This window comes from Phaethon aethereus (genome assembly GCF_964289735.1).
Source record: "Phaethon aethereus genome assembly, chromosome: 17".
Taxonomy (NCBI): domain Eukaryota; kingdom Metazoa; phylum Chordata; class Aves; order Phaethontiformes; family Phaethontidae; genus Phaethon; species Phaethon aethereus.
Window position 1 is genome coordinate 10,216,071 of NC_138593.1, and position 24,459 is coordinate 10,240,529.

At 38.9% G+C, this 24,459-nt stretch overlaps 1 protein-coding gene across 1 annotated transcript in view; it reads right to left on the reverse strand.

The window, feature by feature from the left end:
• Positions 1-24,311, reverse strand: part of PI4KA (phosphatidylinositol 4-kinase alpha) — a gene marked incomplete at both ends in the record, with an annotated part of 61,787 nt that extends 37,476 nt beyond the window's left edge. Inside the window, 19 exons of the mRNA XM_082007645.1 lie at positions 3,171-3,221; positions 6,904-7,072; positions 8,046-8,149; positions 8,898-9,081; positions 9,826-9,921; positions 10,585-10,717; positions 11,785-11,914; positions 12,678-12,778; positions 13,535-13,726; positions 14,109-14,205; positions 14,645-14,710; positions 15,309-15,457; positions 17,434-17,500; positions 18,190-18,449; positions 18,778-18,850; positions 19,341-19,429; positions 20,026-20,119; positions 21,359-21,475; positions 24,099-24,311. Coding sequence (XP_081863771.1) covers positions 3,171-3,221; positions 6,904-7,072; positions 8,046-8,149; positions 8,898-9,081; positions 9,826-9,921; positions 10,585-10,717; positions 11,785-11,914; positions 12,678-12,778; positions 13,535-13,726; positions 14,109-14,205; positions 14,645-14,710; positions 15,309-15,457; positions 17,434-17,500; positions 18,190-18,449; positions 18,778-18,850; positions 19,341-19,429; positions 20,026-20,119; positions 21,359-21,475; positions 24,099-24,311 — 2,385 coding nt within the window. The remainder of the gene's footprint in view (positions 1-3,170; positions 3,222-6,903; positions 7,073-8,045; positions 8,150-8,897; positions 9,082-9,825; positions 9,922-10,584; positions 10,718-11,784; positions 11,915-12,677; positions 12,779-13,534; positions 13,727-14,108; positions 14,206-14,644; positions 14,711-15,308; positions 15,458-17,433; positions 17,501-18,189; positions 18,450-18,777; positions 18,851-19,340; positions 19,430-20,025; positions 20,120-21,358; positions 21,476-24,098) is intronic.
• Positions 24,312-24,459: the final 148 nt, after the last annotated feature.

Genomic DNA, 24,459 nt, shown 5'->3' on the forward strand with positions numbered 1-24,459 from the left:
ATCTGCAGGTAGTTTCACATGAATGGACTCATAGCAGTAGATAATTTGACTGCAATTTCAAATGGTTAGTGCCATGTATTGATACAAGTGTACTAAAAAAAAATAAATCACAAAGTACCTTACACTTTGTGTTCTACTTCAGTGTATAAAATGTAATCAATAAAATACTTAGACTATCTGGATCCTTGAAGTTTAGCTCTAAATTTGTGCTAGGATGCCTATTTATAATAAATAGAAATAACAAAATCCTGAATACTTGACCAGCCTTAGAAACCTAAGTCTCTCCCGGATATTTTACATCATCTAACTTGAAAAAGGGTAAGTGTCTGCATTCTTTCTTTTGCTTGCATCATTTAGCATTCAGTTGAGTGATACACACAATGACTCTTATGGACCAGTGTACTAAATAAGAGAGAAAAATGTCTTGGAGGAATGAAATACTAAGGCATCCGCTACTTTGCCCAAATGTAACTTGTATCATTTCAATATAGTTCTCTGATCTTCATTGATATAAGCAGTTGCAGAATTAGGCCAACCATATAAAGACCCTCAGGATACACTTTACAGTGAAAGCAGCTAGCAAAATGCTCTTTTCACCGGCTCAGTATAACCTAAACCTCTCTACAAAACACAAGTGATTTACAGCCATCACATTTGTTAAGAATTCAAATACACTCTCCATGCTTGATTCAATGGACAAAGCCTTTCAAGCCTTAAACTAAAACTATAAACCTTCTGAATCATTCTGGTAACAACATGCATGCTGTACAAAGCCTGTTTCACATTTGAAAAAGAGAAAATTTATTTGTGCTCTGTAGCATATTACTACCTACCTGGTACAAAGAACAGAGTTGCACCCCCTTACAGTCAGGTTATTAAAGCTAATGAACATACTCACCTTTACATACCTTCCTTTGCATCATACCTTTTAAAAAAATGTGCCTCACAATCCAGTGAGCTTATTTTTATTATTATTTGCAGTATCAAATATTGTATGCATCTAAATATATTCATATTATAAATTTGTCTTATGTTAGAAAAAATATGCAAATTAAGCTATAAACCAACAGTTATTTTAGAATAATTAAAAGATTAGGAATTATCTTAAAAAGGTGTTTTCCATTATTAAGTTTAACTTACTGATTTCATTTTGCTTTTATATTTGTATAAATTTGTAATTTTGCATCTACTACAATCATTTGCCCCATACAGAAAGCTTTTTAACATGACAGCCAGTAAAATACCGGTATTAGATGGCTAAGGATGATGAAGAGCTGATATCGAATAGGAAGCTCAGATGTTTCTCTCTATTCCTGTTTCACATTGTGCTTACTTATAAGCCCACCAGGTGGGGGCAATTTTCAGTATTGAAAGTTCACAACAGAAACTAACATTCATATACACAACTTATTGTTTTATCTATATTTAAAAAGAAAAGCATATTCAAAAGACTAAATATTCATGCCCTAGATTTAATTAGTTTATCACTGATTAAATGAGCTGGAACATCTGAAATATGGGGTTTTTGAAACCTAAGTAACAGGAATTATTCAAGGGAAAGAGGTCAAGCAGAAAAGCAAATCAGCTACTGCTCAAAACTCATGATCTTCATACATTGTGCAAGAAAGTCAAATATTTGCTTCAACAACCATAATGTAACCATTAACTCTTGCTTCAGATTCTGGCACTACCTGACTCCATTTAAAGGTCACATTGGTTAAGAAAAATGCAGTTATCACCAGCTATTCAGAACAAATATATCATCAATAAAAATTTGAAACCGAAAAGTACTTCTATAATGTTTACATTAAGTCTCTAACAAGGACTAATCTTTTCTCAATATGCAAGAAACAATCCTGCTTTCACTCAAACCAGTGCTGGCATTACTGACAGCTGAAAAATACTACCCACTGGAACACCTCTCTCAACACAGGACTACCTAGTTCATGCAAAAACTGAGCAGCTATTGAATAACAGCCATCCAAGACATTTATAGACACATTTCAGTAAAGCTGGGGTCTGGCCCTTGTGATCACTGGTGAATTCAGGAAGAGCTTATGTCGGAAACTGGTGGAAGAGGCCGGGGGAGGAAAGGAACAGTTCTTTGATCTTTAACCAGTGCTAATTTTAGACTCTCCTCTTTGATATGCTTCAGTAAAGAGGTTTGTGGGGGCAGAGTATGAAATGAATAATTTTTTTCTGCCTGTTAATGGGTGTGCAGTATGAGCAAGTTACAAGTAGGCATGCCTATTGCAAGCGTGTAATATATTTTCCCCTTTTGTCCCACTAGCTGTGCAGGAAAAGTTCCACAGAAGAATTCAACTTCAGGAGGGGAGAAAGTGACACGATGCTTTTTGTGCTTCACTAAGTTTAAGTTTGTCTCTGGATCTTTTAGACATGATGGATTTTTTGTAAAAGCTACAGCAGTTAGGCAACCAGTCCTACCGACCTGCAAACCCAGCTTGGACAGATCAAATTTTCTGTTGGAGATCTAGAATGGTTGCACACCAATTTTTGGCTGAACTGTAGTTATACTTTGTTATAAAAAATGTTTTTTTCCCCCGAAAAAGTTGTAATCCGAGACCAAAACCAGATATACATCAAAATAAATGACTCTGGAGTGGCCATGAGTGTCCTTGCACATCTCCTGAAACACTTTCAGCATGACAGCCAATTCTAGTTTCAGAAGACACAGGACACTTCCTCCCGGTCCTCCCTCCTTTCTCAATGATTTTTTTTTTGTTTTTACCTTTTAAGAAGCAGAATTCACTGTGCTGCCAAACTAAGACTTATTTTTAACTCTGTTTCTATTAATTTTTGTTTTTCACTTTTCTCCTCAGGCCACAGATACGTGCTGTTTACTACACTGCATGCTAAATACTATTCAAAGAAATATTCCCTGTGGTATTATTTAGCTCATGAATCTCTCAAATTCATCACTAGCAACAATCTAACCTGATAATTGTTTTAAGAGATATGTCATTATTAAACAAATGTTTCCCCCCCTCTTAGAGCAAGAAATATTATTTCACAATACTATTATATTTCTCTTGGATGCTTACTTCTGCACTAGTTGTTAATCAAATCATTTGACCATGAAATAGCACTGGTATTTGATGTATGTGACAAAAATTATTCTGTTTGCAACAACCCAACCATTGGATGCTCACCACAGCAATAACAGGGATAAGCACGCCCAGATTCCCCGCACTACTGGAGGCCTGCAAAAGAAGAAGGAAATTACCAAAACATCTACAGAAGCATTTCTAAAACACCTGCTAGAAGACATATTTCAAGCATCAAACTTTCCTAATGTCTATGCAAATGAAAACATACATTGCCAATTACAATTCTGTATCTTGCAAACAGATGTGCATGAGGTGGCCAAGAAAGCAGCCCAGAAATCCACAGGACTGGGCACACCCTGGAGTCTTTCAACAAAGCTTTTCAGGTGGCTCCCCATAGACTAATGAAGGGGGTTTCTTCCCCTTCCAGCACAAGATCATCTATGTTTTGAAGCTAGATATTATGCCTTGAGCTAAAGGCAGGAGGGAATATTCACTGATACCACATCTGCTCTGATATCCAACAACTGCAAGAAAAATATTCACATTAAATGGGTGGCTACAGACAAGTGTCAAATGTTTACGGAAAGTCTAATTTTACTACCAAAATGAAGCCAAAAATAACAAGTCTGTAAAAAGGCCCCATTTTCAAGAATTTATTTAAGCAGGGGGAGCAGCCTTTTTCATTGAAATATAAGAAGCATGAGGAAAATACATATTTCCTTTGACTTATTAGGACCTTTTTAATTTCCCTCTATACAAGAAGTATGTTTGCTCTTGGCCAAATACAGTTTTTAAGAACTGGAAACATTCACCGGACACAGCACGTTGTCTCTCACCTTCTCTGATAAGGCAAACAGTGACTGCACAGACACCATGCTCAGAGACATCTCCTCTCTAGTGTCTTTCCCTACATCCCATTTTGTTCCACATTGGATTTGGGAGGGACAGAACTCTCCTGCTTCCTCCTTACAAGACAGAGACCAGATACAGAGACCACTGGTCCCACAGGGAGAAGGCAGGCATGCTAACAGAATAGAGCTTTGCATGAAGTAGAATAAACCAAAAGGAAGCAATTAAAAAAAAAGAAAGAAGAAAGAAGAAGAAAACAAGAGAGAGAAACAAAGTCTTCAGATGAAACAACAATGATACAACCCAACTAAAACACATTTTAGTTATCTTTCCTGTAGTGTCCCAGATAAAGCAAACCAAAAGATGTACCCTTAAATATTTTTGAAGGGAATAAAAGAACAGCACTCAAGTCACTCTAAGGGGTAGGAACAATTGGAAAAAGTAATTGTATTTTTTTTTGCTAGCATCAGGACAGTCCACTGCACATGACAAACTGCTGCAGAGCCAGAGCAGAGATGCAAGCTAACCGAGAGAGCCAGAACCCAGCACATGACACCAACAGACAGAATGGTAGAAATGGCACTTTTCTACTAGCATTTTTGTTACAATGCCTCTTTATGATAATACATGGCACTGAGGATGACGAAGATACAATGACTTCCATCCCTGGTCATACTCAGGAGACATTCGTGTTAACTACCAGCAATAGCAAAAAATATTTTTCTTTCCCTCACAGATGCCACTTTCGCATGACTGAAAAATATGGTTTAAAACAGAACAAATAAGCCACTGAAGCATTTTAATGGTTAGCGAGCAAATTTAAGTCCGTCAAATGTACGCTGAGAAGCAGAGGACATAGGCAAACTATCAAAGAAAAAAACTGCTTTTGTTTGGGAGTACAGCATGTGCAGTGTTCTACCTACTTTATCTCTTCTTGAGAATGAAGTAACCCTGTCTTCAGAATACCTTTCGTAACTTTTACTCTACATTGAGTAAAAACTGTTCTAGTGAAAACTGCCATCAGTATCTTCATAATAAAGAAACACTGCCTCCTAGCTCAAAACCATGTTAAATCAATCACGTATGTTTCCATTTGCAGGCGGCTTTAATTCAGTGCAGCAGTTTGTCTCGCATAGTGATTCCAAAAATGAAACAGTGGAAAAATATCCCTGCAAAGATGAGTGGAACCTAATTTAGAAGCGTGATTTTAAAGCAACGCTCACAATCTGTTTTTCACCATTTCAGCTCACTTATCTGTGGTTAAAAGATTCTATGAAACCTATGGAGCGAAATTTTCCACTCCAGACTTCATGAAAAGCAGATTCTAGGTATGTCCTAGTTCCCTTTTAAGAGAAGAGTTGGTGTCCCTGATTAAGTGCAGTTATCTACAAAGCAAACATTCACTTCAGAGGGATTTACCAAGAGAGTCACCCGTCCTATAAAAGGATAAAGAAAGAACTTAGTACTATTAAAATGTAGCATGCACAGGACAGGGAAAGAAGAGGTTAAAAGAAAAAAAAAAAAAAAAAGTTGTTCCTCTTAGTACTAGGAAAACATGCCTATTTCAAAAGGAATTGTTACCTATCTGCCCTAAAAAGCAGGGAACAGCTTTCAAACCACATATCCAAGAAAACCTTAACTTTCCAGTGTGAACACATTTGAATTATTAAAACATACAAGTGTAATTTTTGTATATCGAATCACTATCAAACACTAAGTTTTTACAAGTTATCCTAAGGAAGTGCATGAATGCCAAGAGGTTACAGTATTTGAACACTAGGGAGGAACATAACCAGAGGACGGTTCCGATTTTTGATGAGTAGGAAGCAACCACATTCTGCTTTTCAAACGATAATACATATCTCAACAGCAGAAGTGAAGGTTAACAGCTTGTGTATGAGCGTATTTTAGAGCAAAGATGAGGGGAACGTACTGTGGGAAAGGCTGAGATATTTGTTTGCCTCTTCAATAGAATAAGCACATCATGTACTCTGAATCCTTTATTGAAATGGGAAGAAAAGGTAGTACCAAGTGAGGTGTAAAAGTCTTCACATAAGAAAAAAAGCAGAGAATTCTGGGTGAATAAAGTAACTGCATATAAACTGCTCCTGCAGAAATTTAGCTAGCATTTAAAGATGTTCCTCTTCCAGACCTTCTCATAGACTTGTAAAGGTCAGTATGTACTAAATTTCACAAGTCACAACTGAAAACTGCACTTAAAAGGAACTCTATTTTACATCAAAAACACCCAAATTTACTCTTCTGCAAAGTATTCCTACTGCACAAATTAATCCAAGAGGCAAGTCTCCTCTTTCTTAGAGAAGCTTTTTTAATAAACTTTCTCTCCAAATAAAGCACCCCTAAAAATCAGCAGGTATTTTTATTACATCTATAATTTTCACTTCACTGCACTGTATCCATTATAAGCTTAGACAGATAAGCCTGCATCAACTTGGATCTTGGAAAAAATCAAGATGCACCCACTCATAACAGCAATTCAGGATTAATCGTGATGACATAGGCTGACTACTTCAAGCTGGAGGTTGGAATACATGGCCTCCTGAGGTCCCCTCCAACGCGAGTTTTCCTATGATCCTGTGATACTACTGAAATTAGAAGTAGAATTCTGTCACATCTAAAGACACTTTAAGAATTAGTAAGAAGAGTTCAGTAGTCAACATTCCATATTCCTCCTTGCAGCTCTGCCTCTAACAGCTCAACACTCCAGTTTACTGAGCCTCACACAAAATCAGGCTCAGCTGAACAACAGGTATGCCACTGCTTTATCTCAGACACTAGACACAGATTCATTAGGTGTTTGAAAGGCATTACACATCTGCACTCATATTCCATGATCAGAACACATTCTTAGGTTTCAGGAAGCATGATTTTTTTCAGGGTGTGTTAAAGGTGTGTGTTTCATTCAGAAAACATACAGACTATGTTTAGTAGTGCCATCCACATAAAGGCACAGTGAATATCTGACCTTCAGTGCCGGTCCTTTTTCACTTGCTCTCTCACTAGCTCTCTTTCCTTCTAGCCCAAGCTGAACAAACAGTTCCAGCAAGTTCATCAGTAGTTCATCCACAAGGTGTTCTCCTTGAATGTTAGCAGCGATGTTAGCAAGGGCATTGATGACTGCTAAGGAACAGTGTCTGAAAAGAAAGAAGAGTTATGAACAAGAAATTCCTCAAAGTTTTATAACTTCAGTACTTTCTTCATAAGGCTGGTAAGTAACTCTTACAATAAGGTTGCTGACAATTTTTCACTCAGAGAGGTTTTGGGGGAGGGGGTTGGTTTTTGTTTTTATGAATGGGGGACATTACTGGTAATGCAATCAATATTTAAGTGAAAAAAAACACTTGTAAGCTTTGCCTCTGAAAGATGTTTCATTTATGATGCTGTCAGGGCCAAAAGGAAATTACTTTCCTGTAGCAGATATGACTACAGAAAAAAAGCAGCGAACGGCTGTGTTTCTGAATCAGGAAAGCTCTTGAGCAGAAGAATCAGAACTAATATCAATTCTTGTTAAAGCTGAGATTGCATTGAGTCAGAAAGTATGTTAAACATATTGACAGGAATAATTCTCTCAGTTACTCACATATTACATTAAAAGATATCCAGCCTACACCAACTATCAACAAAGTCAGTGACAGTCTTTAATTATAACAGGGATTAGAACGCATACTTACATACTAAGAATGAAATGTTAATGGTTTGCATTTAATCCCTAACAAGTACTGGGACCACATTTAAAAAAAAACCCACAAAACAAAACACAGAAACACACCCCCCAGTAGAACTAGGCTAAGAGATTGATTATTGTAGTTACAGGTAATGTAAGTCATCAATGTCAATTATTATTTACAAATATTAGCTCCTTACAGAGAGGGAAAAAAAAAAAAATCAGTATTACTGTACTGAAAGACATTTTTAGGAATCTCTACATTATGAAGTGCAACTATTTTTAAACTAATACATTACTTTTTAACATCACATTAAAAAAAAACAGTACTATTTATATCCTCATTCTAAAACTTAAACTGGGAAAAAGTGAAAACCCCTGACTCAGCATAAAGGATATCTGATATAGTATTCATATATCTAGGGGACACAGCTAAGTGTTACCTGTATCCATGATCCTTATAATCTTTTGTGGCAGAGTAAACAACTGAGCTTGCTTTAACACTGATTTGCTGAAACAGATTCCACACCTCCTGGTAAATATATTGCTGTAAAAAAACCCCAAAAACCAAATCACTAAGTAGAGCTTATTGAATACAATCTCTCAAAAGCACAACCCTGTAAAATACACCAAGTATTACAAAGTTCTTCAGAGAGGTATCTAGTCATAGTCTGAGCAACAGTTTCAGCTTCCACAAAGCACACAGTGGAAGTGCTTTCATTAGCGTTTTTAATTGCTCAAATTATACAAAATTTATTAAGTCCTTTAACTCCGCCTTCCTGATGGAAAACTTTTTTTCAGGCTTCTGAGTCCTGGCAATTAATTGCTCAGAGGCACAAATTACATTCGGAAAAGGTAACTCAATTAATACTTGTATGACTGAAGAAGGCAATCTATACTTTTAAATGTATGGACATACAAGACTTTGAAAGTTAATTACTGATATGAAAAAAGATAATGTACACCTATTCAGCACATAGGCCAAGTTTATAAACTTCTTAATAACTTTTGAAAACACTGAGATTGGTGGGTTTTTTAGTTTGTATTTTTTTAAAAAAACTTCTATTATTTTCTATGGGGACTAAACTTCTTTACAGGGACAGCATCTTACACATTATTAATTAGCTTTTGCTTTCTCATGCCACAGAGACATGAGGATTGTACAGCACATACCTGTGATGAAGAAAAGAAAAACCTTAAAAAACTTCTGCAAATGCAGTTTCTAAAATACCTTTATTTTTAGCTAAAGGAAAGGGACCATGAACTGGTACTTTCTTGGCCTTTTCTTTCCTTACATTTCCAGTGATGACCAAGCAGCCCAGCTGATCAATGATGAGTACATCAAGATGAGAAGGTGGCTGGCAAAACTTCTGCTGCAAGATCTGTAGGATGGGTTCCATCATTTTTGGGGTGTCCCTCAGTGCCACTGCAATGTGCCCTAGAGCACGAATTGTGTGGTCAGGAATCAAATGAGCTTCCCTGTTACAAAAACAAATAAAAAAACCCCAAAACCATCCAGGTAACTGTTCAGCAGTTATCAAGACTTTCAAGCATGGTTACGTTTCATGTAAGAAAGAGTTCATATACTAAATTTAAACATCACTAACAGCTTTAATATTGCCACTCTATATACCCATCTACTCCCAATATTAACATTAGAAATATACTTGTACAAGTCAGTTTTCAAAATAAAAAACAACAAAAAAACCCACAAACGCACTATCCAAGAAACCCACACTAATCCATGAACAAACTGTTCTAGAAACAACAGTGAAAAGAGGTAAAAGTGATCTGCAAAACATTAAGATATGACAGTCAGAACAGCTATGATAGGACCTCCCCTTAGAGGTTTCTTGGTTGATGAGTCTCTTAAAAATGAAGCAAGTCAAATACCACAAGTGACAAGCTGTGTCAAGCCATAGAAGATAGTTGAAGCCTGAAGGATACAGCAGGGAGAGTATCACTCAATTTAGGACCCAAAATTGGCTAATACTCACCAAAGATTTGCTGATTCAATCAGATAAAAATTAATCCATACCTCTCAGTATGAAAAGAAGGGCTCAGCTCTTCAAAGATTTGCATGGAAAGATCTTGACCCTGCATACCAGCTCACTAATCTCAGAGACATCTAATTCTAAACTAATGCTGCCCGTACATATATCATAGAATAAGCTTCAGGTTCATTAAGTGAAGGAGAAATTGGCTTGAAGACTAACAACTTACTTATCACTTTCTTGAGAGATGTACAGACGGTTAGATAAACTGGCAAGAAAGGCCTCAACAATCACGGAATCTATAGTCAAGCCAGCTTTCAAGCACCTGGAATAAAATGAACAGAAAACTTGCTAGAACAGCCAGAAGAAAAAAAGTAAAATGCATTAAACATTTAACTTTTTAGTACTGTAAATGCACACCAGGAATAAGGGAAAAAAGTTCATACTGAAGTATAAGAACTGATTGCCTAAGAACACTGCAGAAGTATTTTAAAACATGAGCGGAGTTTCTACTGCTCCTTTCTCCAGCAACAATTAAGATGGAGATATGCAATAAGGTAAATTCAGAATCTGCTGCTTTAGAAACTTTAGAAACTTGTCTCTAGTCACCAACTATTTGTCTTCCCTCCAGCTCTCTGTAGCTGTCTAGAAGGGAAGAATAATCATTACACTGCCCACACCTGAGGGCATAACAATCCTTCTGTTATAGGAGGCTTACTCAACATGGTAATCGAAGCAGAAAACAAAAACCCTGTTGAGTATCAAAATGGTGACTAGCATGAATAACATATGTGGGAAGCAAAAGAATGAGACTGGGTTATTATTTTATAATTAGGACATGAACAGAACCAAGAGATGTCTGAAGAAAAATGCAGTCATGATCAAAAAGCCTTAACAGCAGGGGAGAACAGCACCTTCTGAACAGCCACACTACTTTTCCGCTAGGGAAATAGAACGCGTGTTCCAACATGGTGCCAGTCTCTCTCACCTGCAGATGTTGTCTATGGCAATGTCACGCAGCTGCTCGTACATGGATGGTTGACTTTTCTTGCCAGGCATTACATTTAGAGTGGACTCTGAATGCTCGTTGGTTACACTAATCTTGATGTCATTACCACCTACTAAGAACAGAGAGTACGGAAATCAACACCATTCAAAATAGCTTTTTTCCCCAAGATTAGAGCACACAGGCAGAAGCAGCATCTGGCAAGTAAGTGCAAAACAGCTACTTTACAGCTCAGAGAGTTGAGCTGAAGGACTGTGGACGTGCATGTGTTGCCACTAGCTACGCAAGATACTGCTGCATTTAACTATTCTTAAATAATTATTCCTAAATTTAGTCACCTTTGGTTCTCATTTTACCTGTTCTGCTTTAGCATTACAATACTGCTTTTGCATTAGCAAGTGATTTAAATTGATCATTTTCTTTCTGGAAATCATAACTTGATATCGCAATTTAAAAACAACAACAAAAAAGCCTGCCAAATGCCATAAGATAGTCATGGGGCTGGAGCACAGGACCTGTAGGGAGAGGCTGAGGGACACGGCCTTGTTCAGCCTGGAGACGAGTCGGCTTTGGACAGACCTAACGGCTGCCTTCCAAAGCATAAAGCAGGTTACCAAGAAGACAGAAGCAGGCATCGTGGGAGAACAAGATGCAACAGCCATAACTCGAAACAAGGGAGGTTCCAACTGGATATGTGATTTTTTTTTCCCCCATTATGAGGGTAATTATCCATTGGTTCAGGTTGCAGAACCTCTGTTCCTGGAGGTTTCTGAAGGCCCATGTGGACAAAGCCCTAAGCAAACTGCTCTGACTTCAGTGCAGGAGGTTGACACACATAACACAACCTTCAATACCGCAGTATCACACTACAGTTGTTGGTGATCTCACTCAGGACAAAAGTGCTTAACAGAAGGCTATCTCAGTTTCAGCAGAATAGGCAGAGCAATACTGCTGCTAGGATAAAATGTAGTTCTACTTACACTGCTTGCCCTTACATACACTTCTACCAGAATTTTATTTGCTCCTCCACACACACACACACACACAAAAAAAAAATCACCAATGCATCTCCATTTCCCCCTACAGCTACATCACCAAAATATCCAAAAGCATCAAAAAACCCATACAAGTTGGAAAACAATCATGAGCATATGCTTTGGAACATGGCTTTTTTTCCTTTACCTGAGTGATACTGGCTATGATACTTGTAAAGTTTCACAAGCACTGGGGAGGGTATCACAAGAAAGTCTCTCAAGGATGGATTGACAGAATGAACCACAACAGGGAACCTCTCACACAAACGACCTAGACCCTAAAAAAGAAAAAAAGAAAGGAACATAGCTTATATATAACAGCACAATTCTTATTTCAACCGTGAGCTTGCAACTTCAGCTCAATACAAAAAATCCCAAACCAAAACAAACCATACACAGTTCTGAGAGACTCAACTTTTAGCAGAAGATTCAGACATTTCAAGCCTCTAATTCCTTCCCTTAGACACTCATAACCTCTAATTCTAGGCTATCCTAGAGTGCATCATGCCAGTCAAGCATTGTTGCTCTCTTCCTGGGTGATTTCACAGGAGTTGCATGAAATGAACTGCACTCTCTAAAAACAAAGTTACTGGACAAGTTCCAACATTTAAAGAATCCAGATAATTTACTATGTGGTGGAAAACACCACGTTTGTAAAACTATGAATAAGTGCCCAATAAGATGACATAAAAATTAGAATAACCAAGTCTTATTTTTAAAACTCAGCGATCTGCCAGTCCCAGTATTTTAACTGTTTATGTATTGGACTAAGAAGCTAAATATTTCAGAAATTAAACACTGCTTAAAAAAAAAAACAACTCATGACTATTATTATTCACAAAGCAGGTGAGCTAAGAAAATTTTGAAAGCACTACTCTACTGCAGTTCTGGTTTCCAAAGCAGCCCTCTCAAATCCAAACATGGAAGGCATTGATGGAAAGTAATACAAATAGCAGATAAAAAGTGTTCTTCTAGCAACCTGTAAAACTCCCCAAACTCTCACTCACTGATATAGTAATGTCAAACACTACATAAACAGACCTGCAAACAGCAAATTAGCAGTGGCAAGTGAGCAATGATGACTTTGCTTGAGGTTTTTGACTGCAGCTTCTCCGATAACTTGATGCACAGGTTTTCTGCACCTTAAACGAAAAATCCAACAAAAAAAATTAAATTTATCAGATTTGTTACTAGGTCAAACACAACCCAGTGCTTACTGGAATTTCTAAAATAACACAGAAAATTTATCAGCTTCACTCTCCTCACACTACAATTTCTCAAAGAGATTTAGTGCTGCTGCTGCAAAAACAGTTTTGGAAACTTAGTATCAGCACCAAATAGCTCGGTCAAACACTAGGATTGAAAGAATGACAGCACTTAAAGTTGATTTTGAGCACACGTCACATTTGACAGAACTTAAGTATTGCAAGGTCCAAAGGAAAAAATCCTTCACATATTCAGAGGATGCGTAAGAATGATACAACAAGAAAGAAAATTCAGAAAAAGTGAGAAACAGCTTCTCAATCCTATTAGCAATGAAGAAAATAACATTTTCTTTACAGGAATGACTGAGAAACATTTAAGACACTAAGAGCAATAATTAAAAACATAAAATAAACTACAAAACAAGCAGTTGCATGTAATGCAGCCATTATATCATCTCTTGCAGATAAGCCAATAGGATGTTTCTGTTTCCATTTGTATGAAGAGATGTCTACGTAGCCAACTAATTTGACAACTTTTTGATGCAAGTTTTACTCCTGTATTCTAATAGCAAAGAGTATTCCACTGAAATTTATTTTATATTTCTCTGAGCGTCATCTACTCTCAGAGAACTCACAAGTATTTCTACAACTTAAAAAAGACAGACATTCCGGAGACTGAAGAGCATTTTTTACCTTGCTCATCTTTCACAGCCCACACCATGAGATCCACACAGGCAGCATTAGCCTGACAACGCAGTTTTAAAGGACTCAGTTCATTGTGCAGTCGATCCACATCATGAAGGATTTTCTGAAGTTCTGACTGACTGCTGTTGAACTGCTCTAGCACAAAGTCATGGATTTCCTTCACAAATGAGTTGGGAAGGTCTAAAGAAATAAAAGGAAATCACATTATACTAGAAGGACAGGAACCAGTATATCAGAATGACAGCATATGTAAAATTAATTGCTACATTATAGATGAAATTATTTAATAAAGGTTGTCCTGCCTAAAAGATAAATTTCATAGCAAAGTCCACCAGTGAGCAGAAAACTGAATGCCATCTCTTAATACTTTAGCTCAAATTATTTTGTTTCCTGTTCCATAGCACCTTTCTTATATGGAAACATTTCAAAGTACAAATTTTATAGAACACATAGACTTCCCAGGAAATGCAAATCCCAATGTTCAAGCACTCAATACAATGCAGATAAGACTTTGGATCCTAAACATAATGAAGTATAAGTTAAAAAAATACAAATACTATACCTTTCATATAGTATAATGTGTCTCTCAGCATTTTAAACTGAGCAAGATAAAGAGGGTCACTGAATGTTTTATAGTAGAGATCTGTATTAGCACCCGTCTGAAAGAGAAAAGAAGCAACCTGCTAGATTCAAAATTAAGTATTTTCCATCATATGGATAAATAAATCTTCCTATTCTAGTCACATAATTGTTTTCCTCCACAATGTAAGCAAGCATTTAAAACGGGTACCAGAAGTAACCTCACAGCTTTCCCCCCTTACTTTTATCAAAAGGAAAAGTACAGCCATTCAGCGCATTAAATAAGATTCAACTCTTTCAATTTGAAAAGCAAATACATATTCTCTAACAGTGTCGAACAAAAAAAAAAAAAGAAAAAGAGGATGCAAGCCTCTCATTTCGTACCTTACATAGGTAAAAGACTAATTTTCCAAGTATTAATTGGTAAGATGAATTAATATCATTCAATATTCATAATATTATCTATTATTCATCAAAAATAAAGTATTCAAGTCATTAGAAAAGGAATTTAAAACATACCTCTGCAACTTCAGCTACAACTGCATCTAAGGTCTTTAGCAGAGAATCCCCAACAATCTGTTTTACCTATGGAGGAAGGAAAATAAAAAAATTGAAAAAGGAGGCTTCCTGTTGATGAGTTTAGATATGAAGACAACACAATTTTGCCTGTGCACAGAAAACACAAGCCACTTGACTGCAAAGTCTCAAATGAAATTAAGGCCACAAGAATTTCTGGCTGCAACAAGAATAAATATGTTTTAGCCTCTGTGTGCTGTTCCAAAATATCTGGCGCTGGAAGCAGACAGGGCCAGTAGTTTCTGTCACTTGCCTAAACCCTTCTAGAAACGGGATCTCATTCTCACAGCAAAACCAATCTCCTATTTTGGCAACTAGCAATACGTAAGTTACCTCAGATCAAGTGGTCTGCAAGACTCAAACAGGAAGAAGCTGACATAAACTTACTTGATTTTCTAAATTCTTCATGGTTTATAAGAGAGCTTTTTAGGAATGCTATTGAGGCATGATGTTAAATGTCATAAAAATAACATTACACAAAGCTTGAGAGACAAACACTGTCTTTTTATTTGCAAGTCTAAAAGCTTAAACTTAAACTGCATCTATTTCTAGCATGAGTATCTAGAATGCAGTCTAACTGCAGCCTTCATAAGAACCCATCACATACCATGTTCAACAGCTGACGGAGCATTTCCAGTGGGATGTTAAACTCCTTATTGTTAATGCCATTGAAGAGAGGAGAAACTGAAAAGCTGGAGCTGATTGTAGAGAAGTAATAATCAGGATCCAGTGCACTCCCATCAGGAAGATATGAACCTGATCAGAAAAAATAATAGAAATAAAATTTTGGGGAGAGAGAGGATATATAAAGTTTGTTTAATGGTAACATTTAGTCCCTACTAAACAGTTATTTCCAACACAGGCACAGTCTTTAATTTTAATGCGCTATCAAGAGGCACATTTCAGCTATCTACTGGTAAATCAAGACAGAAAACTACAATGAAAAAATACATTTGTTCATTAGACGTTTACAATCACAATGGAAGAATTCAATGACTTGTGTCCATGTCAGAGACACTGCTGACAAGAAGTCTTCCCATACTACCGATGTACATTTACCTGAAAACATCTGTAAATGCCATTTTGTTCAAAAGCAGAGAGGTGCAAATAACAGGTTAAGTCAAAACTACCTCGCAAGGTTTTCCCCTCTATTAGATCAAATGAACACATCGTAGCTTTCATCTTAGAAGAGGCACCAATTCACTACTGCAACTTGAAGGCAGAGAAATCAAATTATTTTTCAGATTCAAGTACTCTATTAAGCAAACAACTTGCTAGGCATACCGCTTTTGGCACTGTTTCCACTTTAGAAATTACACCTCTGCCTTTTTGAAGTACTCAACTGCCTGTGCTAAAGTGATGTTCTTGTGATTAATAGGCTTTCAAGCAAAACTATTGACAACGATGAAAAAAAACATTTTCAGTCCTTTTTTCTAAACTGCCAGCCTTGGCCAGGATAAAAATGAGGTCATTACTCACCTTGTTCAGAAAGTAACACTATCACAAACTATATTACCAGAGATAATACAAGGGCTGCCTGTATCTGAAATACTTGGTAGAAGTTAGTGTTGAAAATAAAACCCTGACTAGAATAATCACGACTCTGCTAGAGACACAATTAAAATTATTCAGAAATTTTTACAAAGTCAGCCACTATCCACCTATAGTTTTAATTAAGATTATTTTTGTTCTACTGCTATAGCCTCTAACCTGCAGCCGCTTATTTTTTTAAAAAATTCAAAACATGAAGACCATAAAATTGCAGAAGTATAGGTTGGTCCAACAGGGTAGACAGAAGACAAACAGGTCTCTTCCAACTTGGCAATTTAAGAATGATACCTGAATTACCCTGCAATCCCACGATACGATTGACGAAGACAGATGCCTCTACAAATAGTAACATGAAGGAAAAAGAAAAGTAATGTGGAAGAAGTTAATTTAAACCAGGGCTCGAGAGAGGAGAATGACCCAGAAACAGGAACGCCCAAACCGTTAAAAACCTCAAAGGGCCAGACAAAAGCCAGAGATGCCAGAACACCTCAGGTGCAGAGCTAGTCCTCCACTTGACTCATGAAATACAGTTTATTTTTAAGCCCCGCTCTGACATAGAACTCACAGCTAGAGCTCTACCAAAACTCAGGGGATAAGAGTTTGTATATTAATTCATGAAAATTTTTCAGGTTTCTGCCTTTTATGATACACATTAGTGAGCACTCGACTTCAGTGTCTCCTTTATTACTTGTCGCTTCAGCAAATTACTAGGTCTTACACAATGACCCATATCACATTTAATTCAAATGGAGCAGTTGTTTCAGATTTATACAATGCACCACAGAAGTCTCAAAATTCCAGGCTCTAGTCCAACAATTTAATTGTCTAGTGAAGCACAATATTAACATTTGTTTCTCCAAGTTACTCAGCCTAATCTCCTGAAATATTTTTGGCCTAGTTGAATTAAGGTCTTCAGTACTAGGCACAACCCAGCAGTAAGGAAATCATGTCTCTCTCAAAAGCCTGACAGCAACAACTGAGCCTGGAAACTACTGGTGTTAATAACAACTTCCTACTCTCTTTATATCCCAAAATTTTTCAGAATCCTAGCAGGCATGAGAGAATTACTATAAGAATTCTAGAGGTCAGAGAAAAGGGTCAAAAGGATTTTGGTTTTCAATTTGCTATAAATAGCAACAAAATCCCCAAATCACACACTGTTCCTTTGCAAAATAATTTACCTTCAAAGTAATGAATTGCAGATCCTCCAGGAGAGCTGGGAGGGGGAATTCCACGTTCAGGACTAACCTGAAACATCACATAAAAGCCATAATTTAAAAACTATTTATAAAACATTGAAAAATCTTCCAGAGAATGGTTCATACACTTTATAATGAAAAACAGCTTCAAGCAAAACAGGAACTGCATATTGCTGGGCCTAACAGCTCAATTCCAACCAAAAATGGGAAGTTAAAAAAACTAGTTCAGTGATTTTGACTAAAGGGAAGAGATCAGAATCATGACTCCTGGACTGTATGAAACTATGCTAATAACAATCTGTGGTTTAAAAACTGGCATCTGAATCCATTCTTCCCCTAAAATAACGAACATCCACAGCTCTTGGAGAAATCAGCAACCGCTCATGTATCCTCAGCACTTCTGAAAACTTTAGCCATTAACTGCCAGCTTCCCAAAATCGCAGATATACATTACAATGCTTTTTCATGAGAATAACACAAGGAATAGGATATGCCAATTGTTACATGTGAAGACTTATTAGTACAGTTATTAGTTTAACTACCACTGATTGTTCTGCAGCTCTGAAACTACAAAATTATTTTGAAACTCAGGTGTGGAATCAAAATAAAGATCTCTGTATCTGGTCAAACAATGAGTTAAGAGACTGTCTGCATATCTGGGCTTAATGCTGTCCTAACTCCACCAAGATCACAAAATCATCTACACACTGACTCCAACACAGAGCAAGTCGTACAAACCTGTGAGATGCTAGATACACTGCTAGCCTTTCTCTTTAGTGTTCCTTCTTGGCAAACAGTGAGTAGAGAACTGGGAAGAATTGATCTGAAATCATTAAAGGATCGTCGGCGAATTCCTTCAAGCTCTTCTGGAACTCTCAGGGAATGTGGGGGAATTTTTGGAAAAAGCTTTGAAAGGAGAGCCTCCTCTGAATTGCTATAGCGACCAAAGGCTCGAGAAATTCCTATCAGGCAGGGCACTGCATACTTGCATAAATATTCTGGAAAAGAAAAACACACATAACAGTATACTAACAGTAACTTAGAACTTCCTCTTCACTGTTTTGCTACCGCTTCACTAAACCGTTTCAGCCTAATGTGCTTTACAAAGACTTATTTGTGCAAGCAGAGGAAAACCATGAAGGTATCTCAAATTAATACACTTCTCCTGCTTCCGTATTTACCAATCAGCAACAAACAGAATAAGTATGTGCTAAGGGAGTCAAAAGAAAAGGCTGCTCACTTTTCAGGAGTGATCCTGATAATTAGAAAACAGAAGAGAAGTTCAGAGGACAGGAGTTACAAATATAGTAACAATTTTAATAGTACCTTTATCATGCATTTGCGGGGTCTGGCACATTCCCAACAGGAACTGCATTACTTGTAGAATTGCATCCAAAATCTAAAGTAATCAAGACAGACACACAAAGCCTTTTGGTAAAGAGGTATCATTATCTTATACTAGATCACTACAACAAACGAAACTTGCAAATATTAATGTAAGCACCTCTGTAAACAAGATTTTCTTAATGCTGTGTGACTAATAAAGTATATTGCGCTCACTCAGCTTACAGAGCTTCTTTTGTAAAGTCTGCAGTTAGCTGACTCAAATTGCAGCAGTCCTAATCTCAGTATCAAAACTTGAATTCTAAAACTCTGGGCTCAGCAACTGACATCCTTTGACACCCAGAAGTAACAGGAGACTTATGAACATCTTCTAGATACTTGACTGTAATTAACACAAGGAAAATAATGCAACAGTACACGTCAAAGCAATCAACCCCTTTGCAAGAAAGGAAGCAGCTGTGGTGTACTCTTACCTAGACATTTGTCAGTATTGCAGCATTGGAGAATTGGGTACTATATCAGCACAAACTTAAAATAAACCCTACCTGCTCTCTGAGAGATGCATCCCTGTAAGCAACATCTGATAACAACGTTACCAAGCAGAAGCTGAAGTTTTCTGCCACTGGAAGCAAGCCTGCAAGGGAATGGACAGAAAATAAGCCACTTAATCACTGCTAGAGATAAAAAAGCAGGAAGACATAAATGATTCCCATGTCATACAGTTCCGAGGTAGACTTTAGAAAAATACAGTATTAGATACAAAAAAGAATAATTTTAATAATTAACAACTTTTCCAGGCTTTCAAGTAATTGAAAAATAAAATTAAATTATATGCTATTATATAAAAGTATTCTTATATTAATGTCAAGAGATATTAAGGGGAGCAAGAAATGGAAGTGGTTTAAATAGAAACTAAGCATCAAAGCTAAAAGCAGAGCATACAAATCTCGGGTTCCACCCTCCTGCTCTAACTGCTACACAATCTTCTCCAATTTAGTAACAAAATACATTGAGCATAGAATTATTTCGAAAGTGCAATTTATCATAAAGCAGTCAAGCAAGAAAGCTGGGAGCTATTCAACTTGCTCTTTGCTTCAAAAGAAAACCAATATTAAAGGCTGTTAATTCAGGAGCTAAGAACCTAGCAGGACCTATCACCTCCCCTTGTACCATTTATTTCTATTTCCTGGCTGGCATTCCATGAGAAAAATCAAAAAATCCAGACATCACCTCTGCCTTTCCGTGCATTGCTTTCTTCTATCCATTGGACTTTGGGAAGACCCTTCAGAAGTCGGAGGAGGTAAGGAACCACATTATCTTTGTGCTAAAGAGGAAAATACTCTATTTTAAAATGGAGAACAAAAGCTGAACCATATAATCGCAAGTTATTTTAGGGATATGGAAAGACTACATTAACCACTCACAGAACATTCTTCTAATGGTTACTCCACACGCTTCTTGAATGTTGCAAAATTGATTTCAACACAGGCAAATGAAAGCAAACCAATTCAGTGCTATAAATCCAATCCTTTCATTCTAGGCAACAGTTCATTCTCCGTAAAAGTTGGAGAAAAAAGTTCTAGAACAGTAACTAACAATCAAACAATTTATTAGTTTACAGCAAAGCCACAAAATAATTTTAAGGCAGGTAGAAATTCAGAGTGCCAGTCCCAATTCAGCACATGTGATCCATCCCATGGCCTTATGCAAGTCACTTAGAACATGTGTGTAACACTTCAGCTTCCTAATTTGCAAATCAAAGGATAGCACTTTCCTTCCTCACAGAGCTGGATTAACTAACTGCTGGCTTTGAAAACATCATAAAAATGCTACAAAACATGAATACAGCTGCCTTATTTAAACTTCATACTACAAAAAACGCAAAAAGGACAATGTTAATAACATGCATGCAAGCTATATCATAGTAAATAGTTACTAAATAGGAGAAAATTCAGGCCTGATGCAAACGCTAGCAACATTAAACAACTTAAAGTGAAGTCTAATGACTTTGGACCTAGGACTCGGTACATCCTTCCTTTCCTCTGCAGGAAACACCACCACGCCCAGAGTTCGAAGGGAAGAGAACCAGCTTGTCAGAAACAGGCTGACAGACACAAAAGGGATGTTCCTATACAATGCAGCCTATGTGCACTGTTTGTCTTTTTACCCTGGGTAGTGCCAGGCATGAACAGGTCTGTTACAAACCCGTCATCCTCGAGTATATTGGAACATACCTGTCATTCAGAAGCATATGGGGAAGAACACACAATGACACATATGGTTTGAGCAAACCCTCCTGAATAGCCTTTCCTGTCTCTCCTTAAGCTATGATGACCAAAAAACACGACAGCAGTGTGTTGGCAGTGCCATCACTACTGTAAATCACACTCGTCAGTACTGTCTTTGTTTCCTTGTGCTCTCCTGCCTGCATGCATCTTATCTCTGATCTTTTTATTTATTCTTATGAAGAGTAAATACCAGCTTTTCATTAATTAGACAACTAAACTTGAATTAATCCAAAATATTTCAAGCTAAGTAGAGTTAGCCTATGAGGGAAAAATACCTGAAGGTCAGATTCAATCAGAAAGATTCCTAAAGCAATAACAGCATCTCTGCGACGTTCATCCAACTGGAAAATCCCATGGAAATCCACTGGACACATACAGAGCAGTTTTTGTACCTGAAAAACAGCGGAGGGAAAGAACAGTGGAACAAGACCGGAAGTGTCAAAACAATCCAAGGGAACAACAGTACACGTCTTAAAACAGTCTTTCAAAAATCCACCAGCTGACCTCAGGAAAGCAATGCAAATAGCTCCCTGCTTCTCTTCTACGGAGCAGAGCTCGCCGTCATGCCCACACCCGAGAACACGCCAAGCAACAGGCCTGGGTAGCGCTAATGCAACTGCAAACATTTTCACAGCAGAGAGACGAGCTGACAGGATGTGGTTTTCAAGACTCATTCAGATCTCCTGTGTTTGAAGTGGACAGTAGTCTTTCCACCTTCTGGAAGACAGATGGCCACATTACCCTCCTTTAGTCATCAATCTTAATGAGAACATGTAAGGGCTACGAAAGAGTGATGAATGACAAACTAGAAAAACACAGAAAAATCTCAAGTAGATGACAAACCACAACATGGGTCAATTTAAAAGTTTTCTTCAACATTTGATCAAGCTCTTTGTTTTCCCATCTCAAGATAATTTATGAAACTTTTCAGACCATTGCATTTACAGAGCTCATTCCCGCATCCCTGATACAACAAAGCCTTCCTTCCACTAATTCACTGGGCATTTTGGATGTGCAAGAAATATGCAGTTGGTACATGTATCATATTTACTCGATTCCTGTAAACAAAACCAGGGTGGATGGAGCTTTGGTTACAGCTGCACCAATGCCTTTTCCACAGACAGCACTGAACAGTAAACTGTTACCGAGCCAAGTATGACTTTTGCTCAGATCCTTTTAACATAACAGATTACATTTCCAGAACTATTCTTTTCTCACTACTTAACCTATTACTTCACTCTAGCAAACATACATCTAAAGAATACATCAAATCTCCCAAATACTTTATTTTCCTATGGAACTGTTAAGAAAGGAAAAATGCAACAAGCATACTGTTTTTTTTAAAATCTCCTTGATATTAATAAGCATTACCTAAAAAGGACTGTCGTAATAAAAACTTATGATTGAATGTCAAGTTACTTCCTATGTAGATAACTCTTTAAACACCCCGCCTTGAAATTTCTAAACCAAGAAACTATTTCCCTAGAGGATTAGAAGAATTTACTGGATGCTTACTGGAATTTAAGATTCTGGTCCTTAAACTGCCAGACCCCGTAATTACAAGACCTGTAACACAACACAAACAATCCTCTTGCTCAACATAAAATACAGCAGAGGAAATACGAACTTTGGAAAACAACTTCTGATGCATGTGTCCTACATCAGGTTAATATTTGCAATAACATTAGTGAATAACTGTAGCTATATATGAACTGTTAATATCATTTAACTCCTACTGTAGCCTCTCAAGCTAAAAAAAAAAAAAAAAAAAATCCCTGGATATCAGTGAACCAACAGCAAAGCTTGAAAAAACTATTCACAGTTGGCTGTCATACCAATGGTAGATTTCCAGAACAAGAACTAAGAAGCCTACAACAGCTGGCCAAGAAAAAGCACTAGAGTTTTCATCAGCACAGAGCTGTGCTTTTCAACAATTTAGTCATCTTTTGTTATTGCCCGAGGCAATTTAGAAGTTCAATCACTTCGTGCTCGGGGAGGCCAGCTCCCAAAACACTAGGCCGTCCTTCCCTCCTCCCCGCAGCAGCACAAGGCTGGACCAGGCCAGCTGCTCCGCGCCAGCAGTGGGGACCCACGAGGGGAACTGCCCAGACGAAGGTCCCTTGTCTGGTCTGACGTTCAGCAGGGGTTTATCTCAACCAGGCAGACGTGGAGAAAAGCAGCCAGCCCTAATTAGGCTGCAAGTAATTACGCCTTTGAGGCCATGTTCCACAAACTTCAGGGGCGCGCAGCTGCTGTCAGGACCCACGTTCCTCACAAGGACGCGGGAGGCTGCTCCGAGGGTGCCGGCCGCGGCTGCTGTGCCAACACGCCCCACCACAATGGTATTTAGGGGTCAAGATGGGCCACGCAAGTGTCCCGCAGGCCCAGCAGCCCCCCGGCCACAGCTGGTGTGCCAGGGCTCACTCCCACGGCCAGGAGTGGAGTGTGTCCTCAGGACAGCCCCACCTGAGGAGGGCTGCATGCTCCCACGCACAGGTGGACACGCTGGGCCCGGCCTCAGCCCCCACGGGCATAAACCCACCCGTGGGCAGGGCGCTGGCTCTGACCCACTTCCCACGCACATCGCTGGTCCTCCATACACGACAGGGACAGGCGAGGCAGCCCAGACACCCCACCTCACGCACGGCCATGACCCACCACTCTCCCCACCCACGCGGCACAAGTATTCTCCACAGGAAGGGCCGCACTCCCCCCCGCCACGGCACCCATGATGCCGACCCTTCCACGCAGACTCCACTCGCATGACGTACACACGAGTACACGTACGTACACGCAACCCCCACTCGCATGACGTCCCTCCGCCCCACACACACGCGTCCCCCACGCGTGACAACCCCAGACTCCCCACAGACGCAGCCCCCCAGCGAGACGACCCCTCCCACCGCCTCCATAGACGCAGCCCCCACGCGTGACGCTCCCACAGTCCCCATAGACATAGCCTCCCACGCGTGACGGCCCCTCCACATATGCGAAGCCACGCGGAACGCCCCTCACCTTTTCCAGCGGCGCCGGGCTCTGCACCGCCAGCGACCGCGACAGCGACAGCACCGTGTTGAAGTAGAAGCCGCGCGCGGCGCCTGCGCTGCTCCCCCGCCCCGCGCCCGCGGAGGGAGCCGCGGCCGCTGCCGCCGCAGTGGTGGTCGCCGCGGCCGCGGCCGCCGCCGTCGCAGCAGCTGCTGCGGCTGCCGCAACCGCCGCGGCCGCCATGTTGCGGGGGAACGCCAGGAGCCGCTCAGACCGCCCGCTAGCCCGCCCCGCCCCCTCTCGCGAGACCACTGCCTCCCGCGGGATGAGGGAACACCAATCACACCACAAAGATGGCAACGCCCAAAGCGGCTTCACTGTCTGCAGGTTC